This window comes from Girardinichthys multiradiatus, chromosome 15 (genome assembly GCF_021462225.1).
Source record: "Girardinichthys multiradiatus isolate DD_20200921_A chromosome 15, DD_fGirMul_XY1, whole genome shotgun sequence".
NCBI classification, from domain to species: domain Eukaryota; kingdom Metazoa; phylum Chordata; class Actinopteri; order Cyprinodontiformes; family Goodeidae; genus Girardinichthys; species Girardinichthys multiradiatus.
In genome coordinates this window covers 40123932-40150528 of record NC_061808.1, presented here as the reverse complement: position 1 = coordinate 40150528, position 26597 = coordinate 40123932, and the positions used below count along the sequence as shown (strand labels likewise).

General features: G+C 41.7%; 1 protein-coding gene across 3 annotated transcripts in view; it reads right to left on the bottom strand.

Annotated features, from left to right (window-relative positions):
- mcm9 (minichromosome maintenance 9 homologous recombination repair factor) overlaps nt 1–24344 on the bottom strand; it is a 78118-nt gene extending 53774 nt beyond the window's left edge. For 2 of the 3 annotated variants that reach the window (XM_047387063.1, XM_047387064.1), the window contains exons 1-2: nt 24216–24344; nt 14309–14490 (exon numbers count right to left, since the gene is read on the bottom strand). In XM_047387063.1, the coding sequence (XP_047243019.1) occupies nt 14309–14473 (165 nt within the window). In that variant the 5' untranslated portion in view covers nt 14474–14490; nt 24216–24344. Of the gene's footprint in view, nt 1–14308; nt 14491–24112 lie in introns of all 3 variants that reach the window. The other variant, XM_047387065.1, reaches the window with a different exon arrangement.
- Nucleotides 24345–26597: the final 2253 nt, after the last annotated feature.

Genomic DNA, 26597 nt, shown 5'->3' with positions numbered 1-26597 from the left:
GTGGCAAGACCTCTAAATCTACTAAAAAGTGACTGAAAACAGAACTGCAAATTTTAACCCTATTTGACCCAAGGCTATTCCTCATTCATTTTTTTCCAGTGACTGCTATGGTTAATCAAATAATTCTGAAAGACCCGGCAGTTGACACAAACTTCCTAATCCAGATATGCTACATTCGCTAGATGGGGATTAATCCCAATCAAGTTTATTTAGAGTAGGAGGGAGCTCCCATTACTAAAGGCTACTCCAAACCTCAGACCATCCGATATATGAAAAGTGAGAAGAAAACAGAAAACTCCTAGAAGTGAGGGGTTGTGAAAAAAAGAAGACATTTAGTGAAGTTTATTTATATAGCACTTTTCAGCAACAAGGCACTCAAAGCGCTGTACACGAGAAAAAACATTGATACAGAAAATCAAGCACAGAAAAACAAATCAAATGATAATAATCCTTAGGATTTACTGGTAGAAATTGGTTCTAAGCCACTCTTAATAATAAAGCATCTTAGGCATCAAAGGCGTGGTAAGGCGTATTCGTCACTTCCTGTTTTCACTGTTGCACTCGGTGGATTGTTTGGTGTGTGAAGCTCTCTCGATTGATCCGATTTCTCTCTACTGTGATATCTCTTATTTGTTCTAATACATAAGCATGTTAAAACACATACTTTCTGTTGCTGTATTTAACGTTTGGGGACTGCATGTTTTACACGGGTTTTCTAGTAGTGGCAAGGGGTCGCTAGCTTAGCGTTAGCTTTAACTCCACCATGGCTACTGAAGAATATAAACTATCTATGAGTGTAACTGAAATGTGCTGATGGAGGTCATGACAGTGTGAAGAACAGGTTGTGCAAGAAGACAGACTAAGATAAGCCTGCTGGAAGTGAGAGCAGGAAGTAATGGTTTCCTGACTGTTGAAGTCAGAAGAAACAACTCCTTATTTGGAAGTGAGAACTGTTATACTGTACAACTAAGTGATATGATATCTGTAAAAAAAAAGAAATGTTGAACACACCCTTGAGACTCAATAAAAACAGCTGAGGCAGGGAGAAGAGCAGAGTTGCAGCAGACGGAAGCATCTCTCCCCTTGGCCAAGGCGAAACTTAAACAGCGCGTTCAAGTGTTTTATTTTAACGGGGATTTATCCTAAAATAAACCAACCCAGGGAAGCTTAAATTAGGCTTCAACACTACCTGTTCTGCTGTTTCTCTCTCTGAGCTTCCTCCTTTCTCCTGCTCTCAGTGTCAGATGTTCAGTTACTCCTCTGCCTCCCTTAGTGATAATGGTACATGTAATAAATGTATTGTTTTTGTAGCTTTGGAGGCGAGGGTGTCGGAATTGGAGGCCCGGCTCCATGCTGTTGAAAAACCAGCAGATAGCCGAGGCCCCTTAGCCAGAGCGGAGCCACCGAGGGTAGCTCCCCGTAGCAGTCCTCCAGCAGAGCCCACGCAGCCGGGGCCTCAGGCCGGCTGGGTGACGGTACGTAGAAAGCATAGTCCTAGATCCCAGCCCACAGGTCACCACAAACCCATCTGCGTTTCTCACAGATTTTCCCCACTCAGCGACACACCCGCTGAGAAGCCGACTCTGGTAATTGGTAGCTCCATAGTCAAAAACGTGGCACTAGAGACACCAGCGACCATAGTCAAATGTCTGCCAGGGGCCAGAACGGGTGACATCAAATCCTACCTGAAACAGCTGGCTAAGGATAAGCGTAAATACAGTAAGATTATTATTCACGCTGGCGGTAATGACACCCAGTCACCAAAGTTAGTGTTGCTTCGGTGTGTAAGTTTCCCAAAACAATGTCGGACTCCGTAATTTTCTCTGGTCCCCTCCCTGATCTGACCAGTGACGACATGTTTAGCCGGATGCTGTCATTCAACCGCGCCTTAGGAATCTGGACGAATTTATTAGTTCTCCAAAACTCTGACAACTGTAGAATATAAACTATCTATGTGTGTAACTGCAATGTGTGGAAATAGGGGGGTCAACCTTAAGGAGTGAAGCATAGAAGGGGCCTAGGGGAGTGAAAACATAGGGAGTGAGAAGCATAGAGAGTGCAAGGTCATAAATTAGAAGAGGACAGGGAAGGCCAGAGACAGGGGAGGATGAGTTGCATGTTACAATCAGAAGTATTCCTTATTTGGACCTAAGGGACTGTTATGTTATTTTATACATGTGTGCCATGATATACGTATATGTTGAACACACCCTTGAGACTGAATAAAACGAGCTGGAAGCAAGAGTTCAGAGTTGGGCTTACAGATACTTGGCTGGAGTCTCCATCTCTCACTCTGCAGAGGCGAACATAAGTAGATTGTACTTGTGTTTATTTCACTCTTTGAAACCTGTACCCAAATCAACGGACCCGGGAAAGCAGAGACGGCTTCAACACAACCCAGGGTTCAGACCAGGAAGTATGGTTGTAGTTTAACACTCCTCTCTGCAGCTTCTGTACTGCTACCCACCCATTACCCTATTAAGACAGTGTCTCGCCCACGGCCAAAACTGAATAGATTTAAAAATTCAGGTCCTTCTCAAAATATTAGCATATCGTGATAAAGTTATTATTTTCCATAATGTAATGATGAAAATTTAACATTCATATATTTTAGATTCATAGCACACTAACTGAAATATTTCAGGTCTTTTATTGTCTTAATACGGATGATTTTGGCATACAGCTCATGAAAACCCAAAATACCTATCTCACAAAATTAGCATATCATTAAAAGGGTCTCTAAACGAGCTATGAACCTAATCATCTGAATCAACGAGTTAACTCTAAACACCTGCAAAAGATTCCTGAGGCCTTTAAAACTCCCAGCCTGGTTCATCACTCAAAACCCCAATCATGGGTAAGACTGCCGACCTGACTGCTGTCCAGAAGGCCACTATTGACACCCTCAAGCAAGAGGGTAAGACACAGAAAAACATTTCTGAACGAATAGGCTGTTCCCAGAGTGCTGTATCGAGGCACCTCAGTGGGAAGTCTGTGGGAAGGAAAAAGTGTGGCAGAAAACGCTGCACAACGAGAAGAGGTGACCGGACCCTGAGGAAGATTGTGGAGAAGGGCCGATTCCAGACCTTGGGGGACCTGCGGAAGCAGTAGACTGAGTCTGGAGTAGAAACATCCAGAGCCACCGTGCACAGGCGTGTGCAGGAAATGGGCTACAGGTGCCGCATTCCCCAGGTCAAGCCACTTTTGAACCAGAAACAGCGGCAGAAGCGCCTGACCTGGGCTACAGAGAAGCAGCACTGGACTGTTGCTCAGTGGTCCAAAGTACTTATTTCGGATGAAAGCAAATTCTGCATGTCATTCGGAAATCAAGGTGCCAGAGTCTGGAGGAAGACTGGGGAGAAGGAAATGCCAAAATGCCAGAAGTCCAGTGTCAAGTACCCACAGTCAGTGATGGTCTGGGGTGCCGTGTCAGCTGCTGGTGTTGGTCCACTGTGTTTTATCAAGGGCAGGGTCAATGCAGCTAGCTATCAGGAGATTGTGGAGCACTTCATGCTTCCATCTGCTGAAAAGCTTTATGGAGAGGAAGATTTCATTTTTCAGCACGACCTGGCACCTGCTCACATTGCCAAAACCACTGGTAAATGGTTTACTGACCATGGTATCACTGTGCTCAATTGGCCTGCCAACTCACCTGACCTGAACCCCATAGAGAATCTGTGGGATATTGTGAAGAGAACGTTGAGAGACTCAAGACCCAACACTCTGGATGAGCTAAAGGCCGCTATCGAAGCATCCTGGGCCTCCATAAGACCTCAGCAGTGCCACAGGCTGATTGCCTCCATGCCATGCCGCATTGAAGCAGTCATTTCTGCCAAAGGATTCCCGACCAAGTATTGAGTGCATAACTGTACATGATTATTTGAAGGTTGACGTTTCTTGTATAAAAAACACTTTTCTTTTATTGGTCGGATGAAATATGCTAATTTTGTGAGATAGGAATTTTGGGTTTTCATGAGCTGTATGCCAAAATCATCCGTATTAAGACAATAAAAGACCTGAAATATTTCAGTTAGTGTGCAATGAATCTAAAATATATGAATGTTAAATTTTCATCATTACATTATGGAAAATAATGAACTTTATCACAATATGCTAATATTTTGAGAAGGACCTGTAATGTAAAACGAGGAAATCAGGAAAAATCTCATAAAAATAAACAACTCTGACTGAAAAGAAAAATAAAACAATTAAATGTGGTTTACTGAATGTAAGATCTCTCTCTTCAAAGACTTTGCTAGTTAGTGACCTGATTTGTGACAATCAGATTGATTTATTTTGCCTCACAGAAACCTGGCTGCAGCTAGAGGATTATGTTTCTATAAATGAGTCAACTCCTACTAATTATTTAAATTTTCACATTCCTCGAAATACTGGGCGAGGAGGAGTAGCAACCATCTTTCAGTCTGATTTATTGATTAGTCCCAGACCAATCAATAGCTACAACTCTTTTGAATGTTTAATCCTTAGTTTTCCTCATCCAAATTGCAAAGCACTAAAACCACTTCTGTTTGTTGTTTTGTACCCTCCACCAGGCCCTTACTCTCAATTTTTAGATCAGTTTTCAGACCTTTTATATGATTTAGTGTTAAATACAGATAAGGTTATTATAGTGGGGGATTTTAACATTCATGTTGACACTGAAAGTGATAGCTTAAATATAGCCGTTAATGCTATCTTAGACTCAATTGGCTTTGCTCAAAACATTAACAAACCTACCCACCGTTGTCTTCATTCTCTGGACCTTGTGCTGACATGGCATTGAGTGTAAAGACATAACAATATTTTCTCATAACCCTGTCCTGTATGACCATTTTTTAATAACATTTGAGTTTATCTTAACCGAGTACTCCACAGCTGAAAGAACATTTCATTATAGTACATCATTATCAGACAATGCTGTAACAACCTTTAAAGAATCTGGTCCACTTTCATTTTCCACATTATCACAGAAAAGCACAATGGAGGGCAATAATTTTGTTTCTTCCCCTTCACAAATTAATTCTCTTGTTCATAGTGTTACTTCATCATTGCGTGGTGCATTAGACAATGCAGCCCCCTTGAAAAAGAAGGTAATCATTAAAAGGAGGCTAGGTCCTTGGTTTAATTAAGAGCTGCATACTTTAAAGCACAGGTCTGGATATAGGTCTGTAATTTATTAAATCATCTTGATCAAGTGAAGGTTTCTTAAGTAAAGGTTTCATTACAGCTACCTTAAAAGCCAGTGGTGCATATCCATTTACTAAGGATAGATTAATCATATCTAGAATAGGGCAGGTAATCAAAGGGGAAAACTTCCTTAAATAATTTGGTTATTTAAGGTACTGGTTATTTAAGGTGCTTTAAAGTACTGCGTACAAAATGTTAGAAAATTGGAGAGAAAATGGCGCTTTACACACCTAGAGGATTCCTACTTAATCTGGAAAAATAGCCTACTGTTGTATAAAAAGACACTTCACCAAGCCAGAACAGCTCATTTCTCATCATTAATAGAAGAGAACAAGAATAATCCTAGGTTTCCATTTTAGTACAGTTGCTAAACTTACACAGAGTCATAGCTCTGTTGAGCCATGCCTTCCCTTAGCTCTCACCAGTCATGACTTTATGGGATTCTTCTTAAATAAAATTGATTCTATTAAAAAGAAAATCTTTGACATACTCCCGAAGATGATTACTTCATCCTCAGCAAGTGAGACAACATTGGAAATAACTGTAGAACCTGATCTGTGTTTGGACTGTTTTGATCCTGTGGAGCTTCCTGAGTTATCAGAAATATTAGCTTCATCTAAACCTTCAACTTGTATGTTAGACCCAATCCCAACCAAATTATTTAAGGAAGTGTGCCCTCTGATTACCAGCCCCATTTTAGATATGATTAATCTATCCTTAGTAAATTGATATGTACCACAAGCTTTTAAGGTAGCTGTAATTAAACCTTTACTTAAACCTTCGCTTGATCAAGATGACTTAAAAAATTACAGACCTATATCCAATCTTCCATTCTTGAGAAAATAGTTGCTAATTAAATGTGTGAGCATTTATACAGCAATGACCTGTTTGAAGAGTTTCAGTCAGGCTTCAGAGATCATCATAGCACTGAAACAGCTCTGCTGAAAGTCACTAATGATATTCTTATGGCCTCAGATAATGGACTTGTGTCTGTTATGGTTCTGTTAGATCTCAGTGCTGCATTTGATACAGTCAATCACAAAATTCTCTTAGAAATGCTGGAATATGCTGTAGGGATCAGGGGAACAGTGCTAGGCTGTTGGCATCTTATTTGTCTGAGATTCCAGTTTGTTCATGTAAATGATAAATCATCTTCAAACTCCAGGGTTAATTGTGGAGTACCACATGGTTCAGTACTTGGGCCAATTCTCTTTACTATATATATGCTTCTAAAAGGTAAAATTATCAGGCAGCATAGGATAAATTTTCACTGTTAGGCTGATGATACTCAGCTTTACTTATCCATAAATCCTGATGAGCCCAACCAGTTAGATAGACTACAAGCATGTCTTGAAGACATAAAAACTTGCATGACTTTAAATTTTATGCTTCTAAATTCAGACAAGACAGAAGTTGTCGTCTTTGGACAGGAGTCTTTAAAAAAGAAACTGCTTAGTCAATCACTTAACTTGGATTACATTAAATTGACCTCCGGTAATAAAGTAATAAACCTTGGTGTTATTTTTGACCAGGACATGTCATTTAAATCCCATATTAAACAGGTTTCTAGGATTTCCTTCTTTCACCTCTGGAACATTGACAAAATTAGAAATATCCTATCCAGGAGTTATGCTGAAAAACTAGTACCTGCATTTGTTACTTCAAGGCTGGACTATTGTAATTCTTTACTATCAGGATGTCCACAAAATGCAGTTAAAAGCCTTCAGCTGATTCAAAATGCTGCAGCAAGAGTGCTGATGAAAATTAAAGAGATCATATTTCTCCTATTTTAGCTTCTCTTCATTGGCTCCCTGTTAAATCCACATATACAGCCCTTAATGATCTAGCTCCATCATACATCAGAGATCTGATTGGTCCATATGTTCCTAACAGAGCACTTTGTTCTCAGACTGCAGGTTTACTGGTGGTTCCTAGAGTCTCTAGAAGTAGAATGGGAGGCAGATCCTTTAGTTATCAGGCTCCTCTCCTGTGGAACCAGCTCCCAGTTTTAGTCCGTGAGGCAGACACCCTGTCTACTTTTAAGGCTAGGCTTAAAACTTTCCTTTTTGATAAAGCTTATAGTTACAGTGGCTTAGGTTATCCTGAGCTATCTCTGTAGTTATGCTGCTATAGGCTTATGGTGCGTTCACACCGAACGCAGATTCTGCGAATATTTCGCCTCATTTGTGTGCTTTTGCCCGCTTGACATTCCGCGTGATCTCCGCGTTGGCATTTGGCAACAAGCGGCAACGCTTCGCCACGTCTTCAAATAGGAGGTGCTTCCATCTGCTGCTTGCTGGCTTCAACTGAACATGGTGGACATGGATTTCACTGATAATTACGGCGTTTTACCTGTGGAGAGCCGAAAAACGCCACTGACGTCCCTGGGTTCACCAGATTCTTCAGGGACGGGAACAGTTCGGAGATTACCACCACCTACTCCAGGAGCTGCGTCTGGATGATGGTCGATTTCAGCGGTACTTCCGTCTATCCAGGACCCAGTTTGAAGATCTGCTGTCCCGCGTTGGGAGACGAATCGGCCTCCGGGACACCAACTACCGGCACTATATCCCCGCTGCTGAACGCCTGTCAATCTGTCTTTGGTGAGTAAATAAATCTCAGCTCAGTAAAAAACAACAGCCGATTTTTAATGTCCACATCTCCTAAATATAAGATATTTGTGCCTAAACATAACCAGGCCAGGTCCTTTCTGTACTTGTCTCGATAAAAGTAATTAGCTGAGTCATACAACTCTGGCTTGCCACACACCGCCACTATGATCTGGTCCTCCATCTTCACTGACAACCGCTTCTTCTCTGCTGCGGTCTCTCACCCTACGCCGCAGCCACATCCAGTCCCTGATTGGTTGACGCAACGCAAATTTAGGAAAAAGTTCACATTTTTCAACTCGTCCATTGATCTCGCTTTGCTCCCGCTTTGCTCGGCGCACCTTCCGCACCGCGTCCTCCATTTCCTTCGCACCGCGCCACTCCTGAAAGCGCCTCTACATAGGGATAACATGTAAATCGGCCGCTCCTATCACAGAATCCGCGTTCATTGTGAACGCACCATTAGGCTGCTGGGGGACATAATGACCGCTTTCACTCTCTTCGCTACATTCTCATACTACTCACCAATTTTGCATTATTTGCTGTTATTTCAGCTTCTAACTTTATGTTCTCTCTTTTCTCTTCCTAGAAGCTACATCTGGCCTGACTCTGTCTACCTGTGACACCTTTCTGGAGAGTGGCATCGTCCAAGCTTGTGCTGGCAACAACTTAATGCTCACCTTCTACAGATTATCCACTTGGCCCTGTCTTTTAGTGTTTAACCCTGTCTCTCTCCTAGACATAGCTACAGACTGAGCTTCTACTCTGACCAACTATGTGCTTTCTTTCAGATTCTAACCTTGAAAACTGGCTCAGAGTTTATCTGTTCTTTCTAGATGAAATGACTAAGGGAGCTACATCCATTAACATTTACTTTTCCTTCCCATAGACAGGACTCCTGGATCAGTGCTTCTGTGTTCTTTTTGTGTCTCTGCTCTGTTCTCTCAAACCCCCAGTCGGTTGTGGCAGATGGCCGCTCACAATGAGCCTGGTTCTGCTGGAGGTTTCTTCCTGTTAAAAGAGAGTTTTTCCTCCACTGTCGCTACATGCATGCTCAGTATGAGGGATTGCTGCAAAGTCAACGCCAGTGACTGTCTACTGTCTCTACATGCTCATCCAGGAGGAAAGACTGCTACGACTGGATGCAATCTGCTTGGTTTCCTTAGACAGAAAAACTTTTTATCCAGTCAGTCAGTCATTTTCTACCGCTTATTCCATAGTGGGTCGCGGGGGAGCTGGTGCCTATCTCCAGCAGTCTATGGGCAAGAGGCGGTACACCCTGGACAGATCACCAGTCCATCGCAGGGCAACACACAAACACTCATTCATACACCTAAGGGCAATTTAGAATTACCAATTAACCTAACAGGCATGTCTTTGGACTGTGTGGAGGAAGCCGGAGTACCCGGTGTGAACCCACGCATTCACTGGGAGAACATGCAAACTCCATGCAGAAAGACCCCAGGCCGGGAATCGAACCCAGGACCTTCTTGATGCAAGGCAACAGTGCTACCAAAAAGATTTTGCAAGAGTGCGGTGGAATCTTGGGGGTGCTAATATATAACTATGAAAGTGTGTGCAAGAATTTGACTGTCAACACAGACAAGAGCGCCATTGTCCTTGAGGAGAGAGATGGAAGTTTTCTCAATCGGCCACAAAGTCTTATCTGGGTCACAGCTGTTTGGGGGTGCTGGGAAAGATCGCCATGATTACATGACATCCAGGAGATATTTTGTCGATAGCCACTTAGCAGAAGTTGCCAAGGCCACGTTGGGGCACCAGATTTAGAAAAACAATAAGTGTTCTGGTTCAAGCAGTTGTGTGGATTTCCAACCAATTTAAGAGTTTTTACTGTTATCTCTCAATTGTGAATCCAAATATCCAAATTTCTGGGACTTTCTGCAGTTCTCGAGTGAACAACCTTCTCCATGATTAAATCCTTTCACCTCTGAGTCCAAAAGCTGCTTCCAGGCTACGATTCTGTTCAAGAACCGTATCCAGCTTGCTTAGCTCTCTTAACAATTCAGTCGGAGCATTGATCGCTCTGCAGATTCCATCTAGCATCGCAGGCAGCTTTGGGATGCTTTGAACAGCTGCCCACGTTTTGCTACTCACTTGATAAGTCAGGTAACCGCCGGATCCAAAAAGCAGAAATATCCAAATATATAACGTATATAAACGTCTTCTGTGTCCTCATTGTAGTCAGGCACACAATCATCCACTGTTGCCAGGAATCCATTGTGTATCCAGAGAAGAATGTACCGGCTGGGCAAGAGGGTTCTCCTTTACCCTGTCTTCCCGTGGAAAAAATTTGATCAATTGCATTAAGAGACCAGCTGACCAAATCCATAATTTGCAAGTTTGGAAGATATGTAAAGTGAGGCTCTGAGAAAAACACAGACAAAAGCAGATATAGAAGCAGGCAAGAGGGAGGGAGAGAAAACGCGTGCGTCCTCCAATGAGAACAGAGCAAAAAAAACAAGAAGAGGTTCTTCTTTTCCAAAAGCCCTTCCCCAAATCTTCTAACAGCTTATATGTGAGCAGACAAGCATCGTTGACATTCAGGGAGGGAATAAAATGGAAAAGAGAATAAAGTCTTTAAGAGCTGTTTGTGTTCGGACATCCTTTAAGCGTTATATAGACCTCCTTTCTGCTCTCCTCGCCTCTATATCACTTCCACCGTCTTCTTGGATACAGGCTGCAGACAGCACCTCTCATCTGAGTAGTCAGCAGGTTAGCAGACTACTCGGGGTGTAAGATGTTTGTTATGTTCATCAGAGGGACAATCTGGGGAAAGAAACCGTCTCTGTGGCGACTCTTTTTGTTGAAAGTAGTGTTATGTAGTGCCACCTGAAGGTAAAAGTCTAAACACCTGTGACCAGTATGTGTGGAGTCTACAGAGATGTTAGCTGCCCTTTTCCTGACCCTAGTCCTGTACAAGTCCTGGATGGAGGGAAGGTCTGATGATCCTTTCTGAAGACCTGATCGTTCGTTGCAGTATGGACATGTCCAGTTTTGTGGATGAGCCAAACCATACAGTGATTGAGAAACAGAGGACAGACTATCCAATGGTCGTGTAGAAGATGAGCAGTAGCTCATGTGGTACGTTGTACTTCTTGAGTTGCCACAGGGAGTACAGTCTCTGCTGGCGCTTATTCCAAAAAGTGTCTTTGTGTGAGGACCATTTAAAAAAGGGTGGTTCCAAAGAACCAGAAGTGATCCACAGTAGACAGCGTTGAGGATGTTAAGCTCCAGGATCAGCCAATCCACCTCCTGTCTGTATGCAGACTGATCACTGTCCTGGATCAGACCAATAACAGTGGTGCCATCTGCACACTTCAGGAGTGTCAAAGATCGGTCCACTGAGGTGTAGTGATTTGTGAACAGGTAGAAGATGAGCAGGGAGAGAACACACCTTTGGGGCAAGCCACTCCTGATGGTTCTTGTGCAGGAGAAGATGCTCCCCAGCCTCACCCGCTGCTGCCGGTTAGTCACACACCTGGCGATCCACTGACTGTAAGCTAGATTGGCTTCTGGTTAAGGATGTCTGGGTTGATGGTGTTGAAGGCAGAGCTGAAGTCCACAAACAGGATCCTGGCGTATGTCAAGGTGGTGCAGAATGAAGTGTAGTCCTAGGTTGACTGCATCATCTGCCGACCTGTTTGCCCAGCAAGCAAACTGCAGGAGGGCTTGTGATAGATGCTTCAACACCAGTCGCTTGAAGTAATTCATGACCACAGACGTCAGGGCGACAGGCCTGTAGTCCTTAATCCCCCTGATGGTGCATTTCTTAGGGACTAAGACTATGGTGGAGCGTTTGAAGCACGCGGAAACGTTCCAGAGCTGCACAGACATGTTGAAAATCTGAGTGAAGATGAGGGCCAGTTGGTGAGAGCAGACTCTCAGGCAGGAGGTGGACACACCATCAGGTCCTGGAGCTTTCCTAGTCTTTGGACACTAAAATAGCCTCTTCACATCTTCAGTGATCTATAGCCTGGTTATACGGAACGCACTGATGTAAACCTCACCTTTGGTCCGACACAGCTTCCTCAAATTTGAAATGCACCATGGTTTATTGTTGTTGTACATACGAGAAATCTTGATATGCACACACGTTTTCACAAAAACCGATGGTCTTTTTTTCTTTTTTTACGATGGTTTTGATCTGCACACACATCCTCACAAAAACTGATGTGTGATCATAGTGACTAATCCATTTAAGTCTGAGGCTGAAGCTTCAAGCACATTTCAATTTTTGCAGTCAAAGCAGGCCTGTAAGATCTGGTTTGATTCATCAGTCCACTTCCTAACACAGCTTACAGGTTTTTAGTTGGAATGAGGTGAAGCAGACAGTGGTCAGAAAGTCCCAAAACAGCCCTGGTGACAGCCCAACATGCATTTTTTAAGACTGTGTAACAGAGGTCCAGTTGGTTTTTAATCAGTGGTGGGATACTTCAGCGTTTCCCCTACCATAATCCTAGAGGGGCTCCCATCCCCCCGCCAACAGTACCGCCTGCCCCCTCAAGAAAATCACATGTAGTAAATTATTAAAAGTCTGCACGTGTTGACACACTGCTGATTTATCACGGTGGGAGAAGAGCTATGTTGTTTCCAACTTAAGGTGGAAAAAGATGCCTATTTAAGTCTTGATGTAAGGCTGCGTAATGCAGATTCACACTCGAGGAGCATGGAGGGGGAGAACGTGGTGAAACGCCATGGTAGTTTTATTGGAAGGGCAGGGCGGAGCCCCTTCCTCCAACAGTCAAGTTAAGTTTTTTGTTTTTTTTTCTAAATAATGCTGGAGAATGCGGAGCAGAAAAGAAAAGGAAAAAACTGTGGTGGTTTATGCCCTTGTATGGAAGCTCGCATTGACCAAAGTTGTAATTTACCTGGCTCTTTATGTGTGCATTTCTGGCATCCACTTTAAAGCACATCTTTATTTTAATTTTAAAAAATGTATAAATGAGCCAGTCTTAATGCTCCTGACAGGAACAGAGGGAGGACTTCAAAATAAAATCCAGCTCTCACTCTCTCTGTCATTACCATGTTAAACACGTGCCTCAGAAGAAAGTGAACAAATGAACTCAAAATGAATGTCAGAGACTGTAAAGTGTCTCAATGTTCAGACTTTGTCCTTTATTTATTTGCTGTGGTTCCTTTTGGAGTTTATTTAAACATCTGGTTAACTATTAAACCATATTAATTTATGGGTTATTACATTGCAGTTAATGAGCATCTTATTTGTTTAAATTGTTTGCAAAACAAAGGTTATTACACTTTTGTTCATATAGAAGTACTTTTTAAGTAAGCTCGCAAAACAACTTTTGAAATAAGATGAAATAGATAAGGACTGATGGAGACAAACGGATAAAAATGCAAGTATATAGATATATCAACAGACAGATACAATAAGCAGAGTTTGTTCAATAACTTAAATTCAATTGTGTTTATGTAACAGAGGTTAAGTTGTACAATTCAACTTGCTTTATGTATAAGTGCAATGGGGAAATAGCGACCCCTCTCGGTGTGGCTGGTTATATGCTGGTGGCTACGGTATTCGGTGCCAGACTGTGAAAGCTGCACCAGAGGTGAGTTGCATTTTTCAGCACAGAGCATTGAAAAACATTAGCAATCCATAAAACATGTCTTTATGAATTTATACACATTGAGTGTGGTGGGTGCATACTGGATATGTACTCGACACCAGTTTTTCCACTTTTCAGTTTGTTTAATATAGAAAGACACTCTGCATGTGAAAGCTAAATGCTAACATGAAGCTCTGTTGTAGTGTGCTGTACGAAGCTGAAGCCGATTGCACTGATACGAACCCGTTATGTTCTCACGCAGGTACACCATTTTGTATTATATTCTTTATTGTACATTGTAAATTTTGTTTTAGTTATCTGGCCAGTCTGTGAAAGCTGCACCAGAGTGTGCTGTGTGAAGCTGAAGCCGATTGCACTGATACGAACCCGTTATGTTCTCACGCAGGAAATAAAATGTCTGTTCAACCAGAAACTCCTTGCCTTCCTTCACAAAAAATCACACAACGCAGAGTCGAGGGATTATTTGGTCTGCTCTGAGACTTTGGAGTGCAGCAAGAATCGGTTACATTTATATAAGTTTTATGTCATATAGATTGATTGCCATTATTGATAAAAACATAAGAACAACTTAAAGGAAGTTTATGTTTAAGTGTTTGTGAATGTTGAGCTTCAGTCATTGAAACATAGGACAGAGAAACTGACTTCTTTTAAATTTCCACTTTTGGGATTCATAACTTTTACTCGTTACTTTTTGAGAACACGTAGCCATCACCAAATGACAGCAAGTTGCTAAAATCAGTGCACCAATGCAGGATGTATCCAGATCATCCCAACGCCATTGAGAGGATAGCAGCTAATTTAACTACTCAAATTGAATAAAAAAAACAGGTAACTCAACAAAACAAAAATCTATAAAAAGGTCATGAATTTACTTCTGCTTTTATAAAAAAAAATCAGGAAATTTACCTCCATATTGGCTTCAAACAATGTCATGGCATTAACCACAACAGAGACATGAGTATCTTCATTTATATCAGTGATGAGCTGGAGAATGTCATGATGATGATGGTCTGTCAGATAGGTTTCAAAAACTCGACCAATCAGGGCTTCCTCTTCAGGGTTTATCAACATAGTGAGGCGGATGAAATCTGAAAGCCAAGAAAAAAAGGCAGATTTCAGTATTTACCAGGTAGAAAGATCTACCTTTATCAGAGTCATATCAACATTCCATAATATTTCCACGAGTTCCACTGATTGAAATAGCATATCTCGGCTGTGTTGAGTACTGCTTTCCCATCATCTAGGGATGTACTGATATCGCATTTTTTCAAACTGTTCCCACATTTGAGTACTGGCAGATTCTTAAAACCAATCTGAGCACCAACTACTGCCATTACACTTCTTCCAAAAAATATGAAAAATGTTTTATTATCTGCCACATGTTACTTAGACTACACTTTGTGTACCTGGCATATATAAAATGACACTTTTAATGCATGTTGAGAGTCGTATGCCAGCAGCCGCAGCAACCTGCAAGACTGTCATTAAGTTCTATGTTAATTTGTTTAATCTTAAATTTAGACTGGATCATAGATTTTATCTTATTACATTTACATTATTTTTATCAATGCTATGTGATTCTTCTAAAACATTAAAAAGTATAAAATATTTTCCATCAAATGTGTTCTCTAAATGATTTGTCCCTTTACTGTTTCATGTTGAAAAGTTAAGAGCCCACCAGATCCCAAATGGAAATCCCTGTGTTGTTCACAGAGTACCTGTTGTGTGAGCGGCATGTTAAGAACAGATCATGTTATGTCATGTAACCACATTGGACTGTTTTTGAACTGTTTTTAGCTATACTGTACTCACAATGAGTGTATATGTTGATATTGGACTCAGCATATGTTTGTGTGTTGAAGGACCAAATCTAATAAAATCGAAATCACAAACCTGCTGCTTTGGCATTTTTGTGTTTACATGTCAAAAACAGATTAAAAATAACTGTTGTAAATAACTGAAGTTATACTGCAATAAAATATACAGGGGTTGGACAATGAAACTGAAACACCTGGTTTTAGACCACAATAATTTATTAGTATGGTGTAGGGCCTCCTTTTGCGGCCAATACAGCGTCAATTCGTGTTGGGAATGACATATACAAGTCCTGCACAGTGGTCAGAGGGATTTTAAGCCATTCTTCTTGCAGGATAGTGGCCAGGTCACTACGTGATACTGGTGGAGGAAAACGTTTCCTGACTCGCTCCTCCAAAACACCCCAAAGTGGCTCAATAATATTTAGATCTGGTGACTGTGCAGGCCATGGGAGATGTTCAACTTCACTTTCATGTTCATCAAACCAATCTTTCACCAGTCTTGCTGTGTCTATTGGTGCATTGTCATCCTGATACACGGCACCGCCTTCAGGATACAATGTTTGAACCATTGGATGCACATGGTCCTCAAGAATGGTTCGGTAGTCCTTGGCAGTGACACGCCCATCTAGCACAAGTATTGGGCCAAGGGAATGCCATGATATGGCAGCCCAAACCATCACTGATCCACCCCCATGCTTCACTCTGGGCATGCAACAGTTTGGGTGGTACGCTTCTTTGGGGTTTCTCCACACCGTAACTCTCCCGGATGTGGGGAAAACAGTAAAGGTAGACTCATCAGAGAACAATACATGTTTCACATTGTCCACAGCCCAAGATTTGCGCTCCTTGCACCATTGAAACCGACGTTTGGCATTGGCATGAGCGACCAAAGGTTTGGCTATAGCAGCCCAGCCGTGTATATTGACCCTGTGGAGCTCCCGACGGACAGTTCTGGTGGAAACAGGAGAGTTGAGGTGCACATTTAATTCTGCTGTGATTTGGGCAGCTGTGGTTTTATGTTTTTTGGATACAATCCGGGTTAGCACCCGAACATCCCTTTCAGACAGCTTCCTCTTGCGTCCACAGTTAATCCTATTGGATGTGGTTCGTCCTTCTTGGTGGTATGCTGACATTACCCTGGATACCGTGGCTCTTGATACATCACAAAGACTTGCTGTCTTGGTCACAGATGCGCCAGCAAGACGTGCACCAACAATTTGTCCTCTTTTGAACTCTGGTATGTCACCCATAATGTTGTGTGCATTTCAATATTTTGAGCAAAACTGTGCTCTTACCCTGCTAATTGAACCTTCACACTCTGCTCTTACTGGTGCAATCAATGAAGACTGGCTACCAGGCTGGTCCAATTTAGCCATGAAACCTCCCACACTAAAATGACAGGTGTTTCAGTTTCATTGTCCAACCCCTGTATATGTAACATATATGTGTAAATAACACAAAGTTAGCAGCCAGTGTTGTGGTGTATGTATCTCAGTGGTGATATCCACATGGACTAACCAAAAAAAAGAAAGGTTCCTAATCTTACTGTCAAATAACAGCACCCTAAAGGTTATGATACATATCTAATGTATTTGCAGTGTGTTCTGTTCTGGGGATTCCACTTGTTAGGCAGCCTGTTGACAAGAGTACATAAAACTAATCAGGAAAACTATCAAGCACATTCAGACCTGGATCAACTAGTGACAGTGATAGTTTAAAACGGGGTCAGTAACACAAATGTTTGTAAAGGTTGAATAAAGTGAAATAAACGGTTTTGAAAAATGTCTCTAGTTTTTCCTTTAAGATTTATTCAACACGCGTATTATCTTACTTTAGTTAGTTCTGAGTAATTCAGTAACAGTTAGTAACTGAGTTACTCCACTAGAAAAGTAACTAGTTAACAGGGAAAGTAATTTTTGCATTAAGTTTAAATATGTCCATGAATTTAGATTTTGTTTCTAGGTTCCATAAGCCAGTTGCATAAAGTGGAATTACATAGACCAAACACAATCTTTCCCTCCAGACCCGCCATTGTTGCAGCTTACATCTGCTAGTTTGCCTGAGCAGGGCTGCCGTGTGCATTTGTGGTTTGTATGTAAACTGAACACTGCCTCTTACTGGCTTACCATGAAAGCTTACTTTACCTTAGCCAATCATCATCACTTAAGCGACTGTCTCGCCCCTCGATCCTCTTTTCAAAGAGAAAAAAAAAGCTTAGATGACAGATGACAAGAGCTTCAATGAGTAGCTTTAGTTTCTAACGTGCTCCATTTAATTGATTTCTTTCAATTCAATTCAAAAATAATTTATTAATCCCAAAGGGAAATTAAATGTTGTTGGAGCTCATTATGAAGGTTTCTTCAAAGAGCCGTTGTAGACGCTGTGGGCTGTGGGCAGGAAGGATCTCCTGTAGCGCTCCGTCTTACAGCAGATCTGAAGAAGCCTCTAACTGAAGACAATCTTGTTGTTGTAGGACAGTCTCATGAAGAGGATGCTCAACAATGATCTCCAGAGGTTCCAGAGGAGTCCCCAGAACAGAACCAGCCTTCTTTATCACCTTGTTGAGCTTTTTTAAGTCCCTGGCTCTGATGCTGTTTCCCCAGCAGATGATGGTAGAAGAGATCACACTTTCCACAACAGACTTATAGAAGATATGCAGCATCTTGCTGCAAACACCAAAGGACCTAAGCTTCCTCAAGAAGTACAGTCTGCTCTGTCCCTTCTTGTGGATGGCTTCACAGTTGCATCTCCACTCTAGTCTGTTGTCCAGGTGAACACCGAGGTATTTATACTCCTCCACCACCTCCACTTCTTCTCCCATGATAGAAATAGTTTTTGACTTATTCCTGTTTCTCTTAAAATCTACAATCATCTCCTTTGTTTTAGTCACGTTCAAAATGAGATGATTGTTTCCACACCATGCCACAAAGCGGTCCACCACCTTCCTGTACTCAGCTTCTTGTCAATCTCTGATCCACCCCACGACTGCAGAATCATCCGAGTATTTCTGCAGATAACAGGAGTCTGTCTGGTCCTGGAGGTCAGGTGTACAGAGTGAAAAGTAATGGTGAGAGTACAGTCCCCTGTGGTGCTCCTGTGCTGCTGACTACCTGGTTAGACTCACAACCCTTCAGTCTCACAAACTGTGGTCTGTTTGTCAGGTAGTCTTTGATCCAGGAGATTGTTGAGGCCTCCACCTGAGTCTTCTGGAGTTTCTGACAAAGAAAATCAGGTTGGATTGTATTAAATGCACTGGAGAAATTAAATAACATGATCCTCACAGTGTTACTGGCTTTGTCCAGATGACATTGGGTTTGTTGAAGCAGGTGTATGATGGCATCTTCAACTCCAACTCCACAGCAATAAGCAAACTGAAGGGGGTCCTGATGGTTTACTGTTTGCTTACTCAGGTGGGCCAACAGGAGTCTCTCTAGGACCTTCATGATGTGGGATGTCAGGGCAACAGGTCTATAGTCATTGAGGACTGATGGGTGAGTTTTCTTTGGTACCGGAACAAGACAGGAGGTCTTCCACAACACCGGAACCTTCTTCTGGGCCAGGCTGAGGTAGAAGAGGTGCTGCAGAATCCCACAGAGCTGCTCTGCACAGACCTTCAGGACTCTAGGGCTGACATGATCTGGACCTGCAGCCTTGTTCCGATTCAGTCTCTCCAGTTGCATCTTCACTTGACTTCTTGAGACACACAAGTGGAAGGGGGAAGCAAAGGAAGCATCAGCATCTTCTGATATGGTTGAAGGCAAACATGTAGAAGCAGAAGGGTCTAGGGCTGAGGTGGAAGATAAAAGATTTGAGGTGTTACTGGACAGCTGTGGGTCCTGTGGGTCAAAGGAAGGTGGAATGTCTGTTTGGCTGTGAGCAGGAGAGGAGGATGATGAGCTTGTTTCTGAACTGAACCTATTGAAGAATGTGTTCAGTTCATTGGCTCTGTCCAGACCTCCATCGGTCTGATCATCCTTCTAATTGAAGCCTGTGATCTTCTTCTCTCACGGTTCTGGTGGGGATGATGTTATCCACACAGAAGTTTATATAGTCGGTTACACACTCAGTCATGGCATTGATGTCCTCTCCATGTGGCTGGCACAGTGCGTCCCAGTATGTAGCCTCAAAGCAACCTTGCAGAGCTTCTTCAGCTTCCTGTAACCATTTTCTCACAGTCCTCTTTATTACAGGTTGCCTCTGAACAAGGGGCTTATATCTCGAGCAGAGAAAAACAAGATTGTGATCTAATTTGCCTAGAGGAGGTCTTGCTGTAGAGATGTATGAGTCATTGACATTTGCATAAAACAAATCCAATGTTTTGTTTTCTCTGGTAGAGCAGGTGACAAACTGTTGAAACGTTGGAAGTGTAGCAGAGAGTGAAGCGTGGTTAAAATCACCAGAAATTGGGGTTTTGTGTCTGTAGCTTAGCAACAACTGAGCTGATGGCATCACATGCAGTGTCAGCAACAGCAGAAGGTGGAACGTAAACTGTTGCCAAAATAACACTGGTGAACTCTCTGGGTAAATAATATGGACGAAAACCTACTGCCAACAGTTCAATATCTGGACTGCAGAGATGACACTTCACAGTTACATGTCCTGGATTACACCATCTGTTGTTCACAAGTACTGCCAGTCCACCTCCTTTACATTTGCCACTCCTCTTTAAATCTCTGTCTGCTCGTATGGTTAAAAAGCCCGGCATTGTCATTGTCAAATTGTCGGTAACGGCGATGTAACGATGGAAAAAGTGATTAGTTTTTAATTAGTGATTACACGTTACTGAAAAAAGTAACGCCGTTAGTAAAGCCATTATTCCCATCACTTTGTATGTGAGGGATGTGAAATAATATGTTAACTCGGATTTAAAGAACACCCAAATTAAAAGAAGACTGTACAAAATAGCAGCTAAGTAGGCAGATAGTCCATAACCTGTGATCCAGCTGTATCTGGTGTTACTTGGACTGTAACAGACAGCAACATGAGGAATGGTATATAAAATTAATACATTTAATTCAATTCAGCTTTATTTATATAGCGCCAATTCACAACACATGTCATCTCAAAGCTCTTCACAAAGGGTTTGGAATGGTGCAGGGTTGTTGGGGAGTTTAGAATAAACTACTGAGTGTTAGAGTTTGGACATTTTAGAATGGGCTATGTGTAGGGGTACTAAGTAAAATAATAAACTGATAACGCTTGTCCATCTAGAGCCCACTGGTGGCCATTGTTATACGCTGAAAAACTAGTCCATGCATTTGTTACTTCAAGGCTGGACTATTGTAATTCTTTACTATCAGGATGTCCACAAAATGCAGTTAAAAGCCTTCAGCTGATTCAAAATGCTGCAGCAAGAGTTCTGATGAACATTAAAAAGAGAGATCATATTTCTCCTACTTTAGCTTCCCTTCATTGGCTCCCTGTTAAGTCCAGAATAGAATTTAAAATTATCCTCCTCACATGTAAAGCCCTTAATGATCTAGCTCCATCATACATCAGAGATCTGATTGTTCCATATGTTCCTAACAGAGCACTTTGTTCTCAGACTGCAGGTTTACTGGTAATTACTAGTCTCTAGAAGTAGAATGGGAGGCAGATCCTGTAGTTATCAGGCTCCTCTCCTGTGGAACCAGCTCCCAGTTTTAGTCCGTGAGGCAGACACCCTGTCTACTTTTAAGGCTAGGCTTAAAACTTTCCTTTTTGATAAAGCTTATAGTTACAGTGGCTTAGGTTATCCTGAGCTATCTCTCTAGTTATGCTGCTATAAGCTTAGGCTGCTGGAGGACATAATGACCACTTTCACTCTCTCTGTTACATTCTCATACTACTCTCCAATTTTGCATTATTTGCTGTTATTTCAGTTTCTAACTTTATGTTCTCTCTCTTTTCTCTTCCTAGAAGCTACATCTGGCCTCACTCTGTGTCTATCTGTGACACCTTTCTGGAGAGGGGCATCGTCCAAGCTTCTGCTAGCAACAACTTAATGCTCACCTTCAACAGAAGATCCACTTGGCCCTGCCTTTCAGTGTTTAATCCTTTCTCTCTCCTAGACATAGCTACTGACCGAGCTTTTACTGTAACTAACTGTATGAGCTCTCTTTCATTCTCTAAACTCAGCGTTTATCTATTCTTTCTTTCTAGGTGAAATGACTAAAGGAGCTACATCCACAAACATTTACTTTTCCAACCCATAGAAAGTACTCCTGGATCAGTGCTTCTTTGTTCTCTTTGTGTCTCTGCTCTGTTCTCTCTAACCCCCAGTCGGTCGTGGCAGATGGCCGCTCACACTGAGCCTGGTTCTGGTTCTGCTGGAGGTTTCTTCCTGTTAAAAGGGAGTTTTTCCTCTCCACTGTCGCTACATGCATGCTCAGTATGAGGGATTGCTGCAAAGTCAACACCAGTGACTGTCCACTGTTTCTACATGCTCATCAAGGAGGAGTTAATGCTGCAAGTCACTGACTGGATGCAATCTGCTGGGTTTCCTTAGATAGAAAAACTTTTTATCCAATTTGAATAAATAACTGAATCTGACTGCACTGTTCAATGGTTAGGATTAATTGGAATGTATGTACAGCAGATGAAAACTGTATATATATAAAAAAAAACAAAAAAACTCTTATTTAATGAAGGAGCAGTGAATGTAACTGACATGTATGCAGCCAATTATGCCTAGAAACCCAGAAATATATGAATAGATAACGCACGTAATCTCAAAATGTGATACGGACAAAATCATTGCTTTCACTGATACCTGCAATTTTGTGAACTTCTTCTTTTATTACTTGCCCACAGTTTTATCAGATTGCTAAGCTACTTTATAAATGTTCCAGGGGTTCCTGTTGAAAATAAGATGTAACTTAACCTAAGCTATTTGTGTCTGATGATAATAAAATAAAACATAACTTCAGCACAACCTCCATCAGGGATCGAACCCAGGTGTCCCGCGTCACATGAACCATTCTGCTAAGGAGGACAAACTGACTCCACTGATAGTCTGTGATCATGTTAACCTCTGCTATACAGTAACGGTGTACGTGGAACGATAACATTCCTGAGAGCACGACGTACGGATGCCTTTGAATGATTTTCTGCCTCAATTGTGTTATACAAACAAAACGAGAACTGAAAATATGAATGAGATAAATTGACCGTGGCGAAAACGATAACGCTCGAAAATATATTCAACCAGAACATGATAAGGTATCTAATCAGGGTCTGATCACCCTTTCCTGGTGGAGATTTCTGCGGAGTATTTGAGCTCCAACGTCTACAGGCTCCCCCAGAAAAGATCATGCCCTTCCTTACACTTTCCTTGTTCCATATCTCAGCAAAAAGTAGACCAAACCCAGTATTACTTCAATAAACCCTGCTACTAACCAGGGTTGGTTCACAGAGTAAGTTGCAGGGGTAACTTGACCCAGGGTAACGGTTACCTGGCTTTCTGAAACCAAAAACTCAAGGAATGCACATACTTATGCCAGAACTGACTTGAAATCTCAGTAACCCTGCTTTCTAAAACGGGGCCCCAATTGTGTAACAATTCCTGGATGGAATGATTGACTCAAATAGATGAAATCATGTCGATAATTTTCAGTAGCTTTCATAGACATTTTATGTCACTTTTAATTGATTTCTACAGAATTCTCCCACACTAGTGAGCACTGTTGAAAAGCAGAGGCACTAATGTCAAAGGTGTGATGCAGCAGATGTGGAAATACTTTACTGTGACGTCACTTGCATGTGTTCTGCAACAGTAAATCTGGAGTATGATTGCCAGAAAATGCTTTAGCTTTAACCCAGTTGATGACCACTTAGCGCCACATCCAAAGCACAACAGAGTGCAGTGGTACAGTCAAGAGGCGGTGGGGAAATGGTGTATCTTGTCGTATGACTGTACTATCTACCAAGGGACGGTATAACAGGTGAATCGAACCCACTGCCAGATTAAATGTATGCAAGGAGTGGGGGGAAACAAATCTTTCAGGCAGTTGAGGGATGATCTCCACCAGTATCCCTTTGAGGACCTTCTGACCATCATTCGTCCCCCAGAAAATGTTACCTCATGTCACATGTCAATAAATTGACTAATAGTATTAATTATTTATTTTGGCAACTATAAAAAAATATTAATATTAGAAAACAAACATGAAAAATGAAGGTTGAGTAAGATAGATTTCAAAAGTTGCTTAAATTCAAATTAAGGGCAACTATTATCTGAAATGAAATTGTTATTCAAATAAAATGTAATACTCTTTATTTAATTATAAAAGGTTTATTCATTAATATTTTGAAATATATGTTTTTTAGGTGTCTAAATATGTGTAACAGAGTTGTACCAAACATAGCCAATGACGAATAAAATATCTCATACAAAGTGTGCAGTGCATGTTTGAGCTGGATGAAACCAAATTATATGATGGATTATTACCAGTTTTTCTGAAAAACGTGAAAAAAAATGAAATAAAATAAATGGTCGGTTTTTTAAAATGTTGGTGCCTGTATTGTCCTCCAATTCTGGAATGACCCAAAAATCTTAATAGAGATTACAATTGTTGCCCCGCCCACAGAAACATCTGCGCCTGCCAGCTGCTGCCACAAGTTGATCCCCGCCAGCAGTTATCAACTCGGATTGGAAACGATGCGTCCTCCATGACAGTTACATATTAAGATTAGTTACTATAAAAGAAATCTGTACGACACGGATGTGCATATTGTATGCTTTGGCTTTTAAAACAGTAACTTATTTTGATAATGTTTAGATGCAGTAAATGGTCTATTTTGTTTAACATAAGTTTATGGAACAAATTGAATTTGTTTACTTACACACATTGTTTCTTCCCAAATCTTTAACTAATTTCTATTCCCGACTCAAATACCTGGAGGTAAAACTGACCTGATTCCGGTGCAGCTGGGAAATTGTCCCGTTACTGAAAGAGTGGCTCAGGCTGAACCCTGCTGTTAGAAACATACCGCAGACGTTCATGCTGACAACTCACCTGCTTCACAAACAACCGCTGAACATCAACAGGTTCGCAATGCGCGGACTTTTCTTCTTCTTCCTCTTCTTCCTGTTCTTCCTCTTCTTCTTGTTTTTTGGGGGACGGCTGCGGTTGGCAAGAGTCATATTGTTTGCATTACCGCCACCTACGGTAGTGTGGGACAAAATGTCTACTTTATTTTGTGTGTGTACTGTTCATAATCATACCATACCATGCCAACTTTATTTATAAAGCACTTTATACACCGACAGGACCAAAGTGCTGTACACAATCATAAAAACAATGCAAAATGGAAAAAGATTGAATATAAAATACATATTAATGTACAGACACAATAAAACAAGTAAAATCAAATCCTAATACAGGTCCTTCTCAAAATATTAGCATATTGTGATAAAGTTCATTATTTTCCATAATGTCATGATGAAAATTGAACATTCATATATTTTAGATTCATTGCACACTAACTGAAATATTTCAGGTCTTTTATTGTCTTAATACGGATGATTTTGGCATACAGCTCATGAAAACCCAAAATTCCTATCTCACAAAATTAGCATATCATTAAAAGGGTCTCTAAACGAGCTATGAACCTAATCATCTGAATCAACGAGTTAACTCTAAACACCTGCAAAAGATTCCTGAGGCCTTTAAATCTCCCAGCCTGGTTCATCACTCAAAACCCCAATCATGGGTAAGACTGCAGACCTGACTGCTGTCCAGAAGGCCACTATTGACACCTTCAAGCAAGAGGGTAAGACACAGAAATAAATTTCTGAACGAATAGGCTGTTCCCAGAGTGCTGTATCAAGGCACCTCAGTGGGAAGTCTGTGGGAAGAAAAAAGTGTGGCAGAAAACGCTGCACAACGAGAAGAGGTGACCGGACCCTGAGGAAGATTGTGGAGAAGGGCCGATTCCAGACCTTGGGGGACCTGCGGAAGCAGTGGACTGAGTCTGGAGTAGAAACATCCAGAGCCACCGTGCACAGGCGTGTGCAGGAAATGGGCTACAGGTGCCGCATTCCCTAGGTCAAGCCACTTTTGAACCAGAAACAGCGGCAGAAGCGCCTGACCTGGGCTACAGAGAAGCAGCACTGGACTGTTGCTCAGTGGTCCAAAGTACTTATTTCGGATGAAAGCTAATTCTGCATGTCATTCGGAAATCAAGGTGCCAGAGTCTGGAGGAAGACTGGGGAGAAGGAAATGCCAAAATGCCAGAAGTCCAGTGACAAGTACCCACAGTCAGTGATGGTCTGGGGTGCCGTGTCAGCTGCTGGTGTTGGTCCACTGTGTTTTATCAAGGGCAGGGTCAATGCAGCTAGCTATCAGGAGATTGTGGAGCACTTCATGCTTCCATCTGCTGAAAAGCTTTATGGAGATGAAGATTTCATTTTTCTTCACGACCTGGCACCTGCTCACAGTGCCAAAACCACTGGTAAATGGTTTACTGACCATGGTATCACTGTGCTCAATTGGCCTGCCAACTCTCCTGACCTGAACCCCATAGAGAATCTGTGGGATATTGTGAAGAGAACGTTGAGAGACTCAAGACCCAACACTCTGGATGAGCTAAAGGCCGCTATCGAAGCATCCTGGGCCTCCATAAGACCTCAGCAGTGCCACAGGCTGATTGCCTCCATGCCACGCCGCATTGAAGCAGTCATTTCTGCCAAAGGATTCCCGACCAAGTATTGAGTGCATAACTGTACATGATTATTTGAAGGTTGACGTTTTTTGTATTAAAAACACTTTTCTTTTATTGGTCGGATGAAATATGCTAATTTTGTGAGATAGGAATTTTGGGTTTTCATGAGCTGTATGCCAAAATCATCCGTATTAAGACAATAAAAGACCTGAAATATTTCAGTTAGTGTGCAATGAATCTAAAATATATGAATGTTAAATTTTCATCATGACATTATGGAAAATAATGAACTTTATCACAATATGCTAATATTTTGAGAAGGACCTGTAATTAGTCCCGAGCAGGAAAACTGCAAGGGCCTATTGTAATTGTAGGAATTCTTATTAGGCTCGAGCAGTAAACGCTGCGAAAGCCTATTGTAATTCGAATGTTTCTTATTATTATTCATCTGAGAAATGAATTGCCTTTTGGGAGGTCTTAACATATTCAAAAAGTCACCAAACTTCACTGAAAATTGTCCCCCTAGTGAAATTGTCGTATTCTAATGAATTTGAAAATGGGCGTGGCCAAACGGTTCTACAGCGCCCCCTAAAGTGAGATAGGCCAACTGGTAAGTCCTACAGAGTTGAAATTTGGTACATAGGTAGATCCCCCCCAAATCAGGAAAAAAAGTCTATTATGGGTATGCCCTAAAACCAACAGGAAGTTGACCATTTTGGGTCAAAGGGTCATTT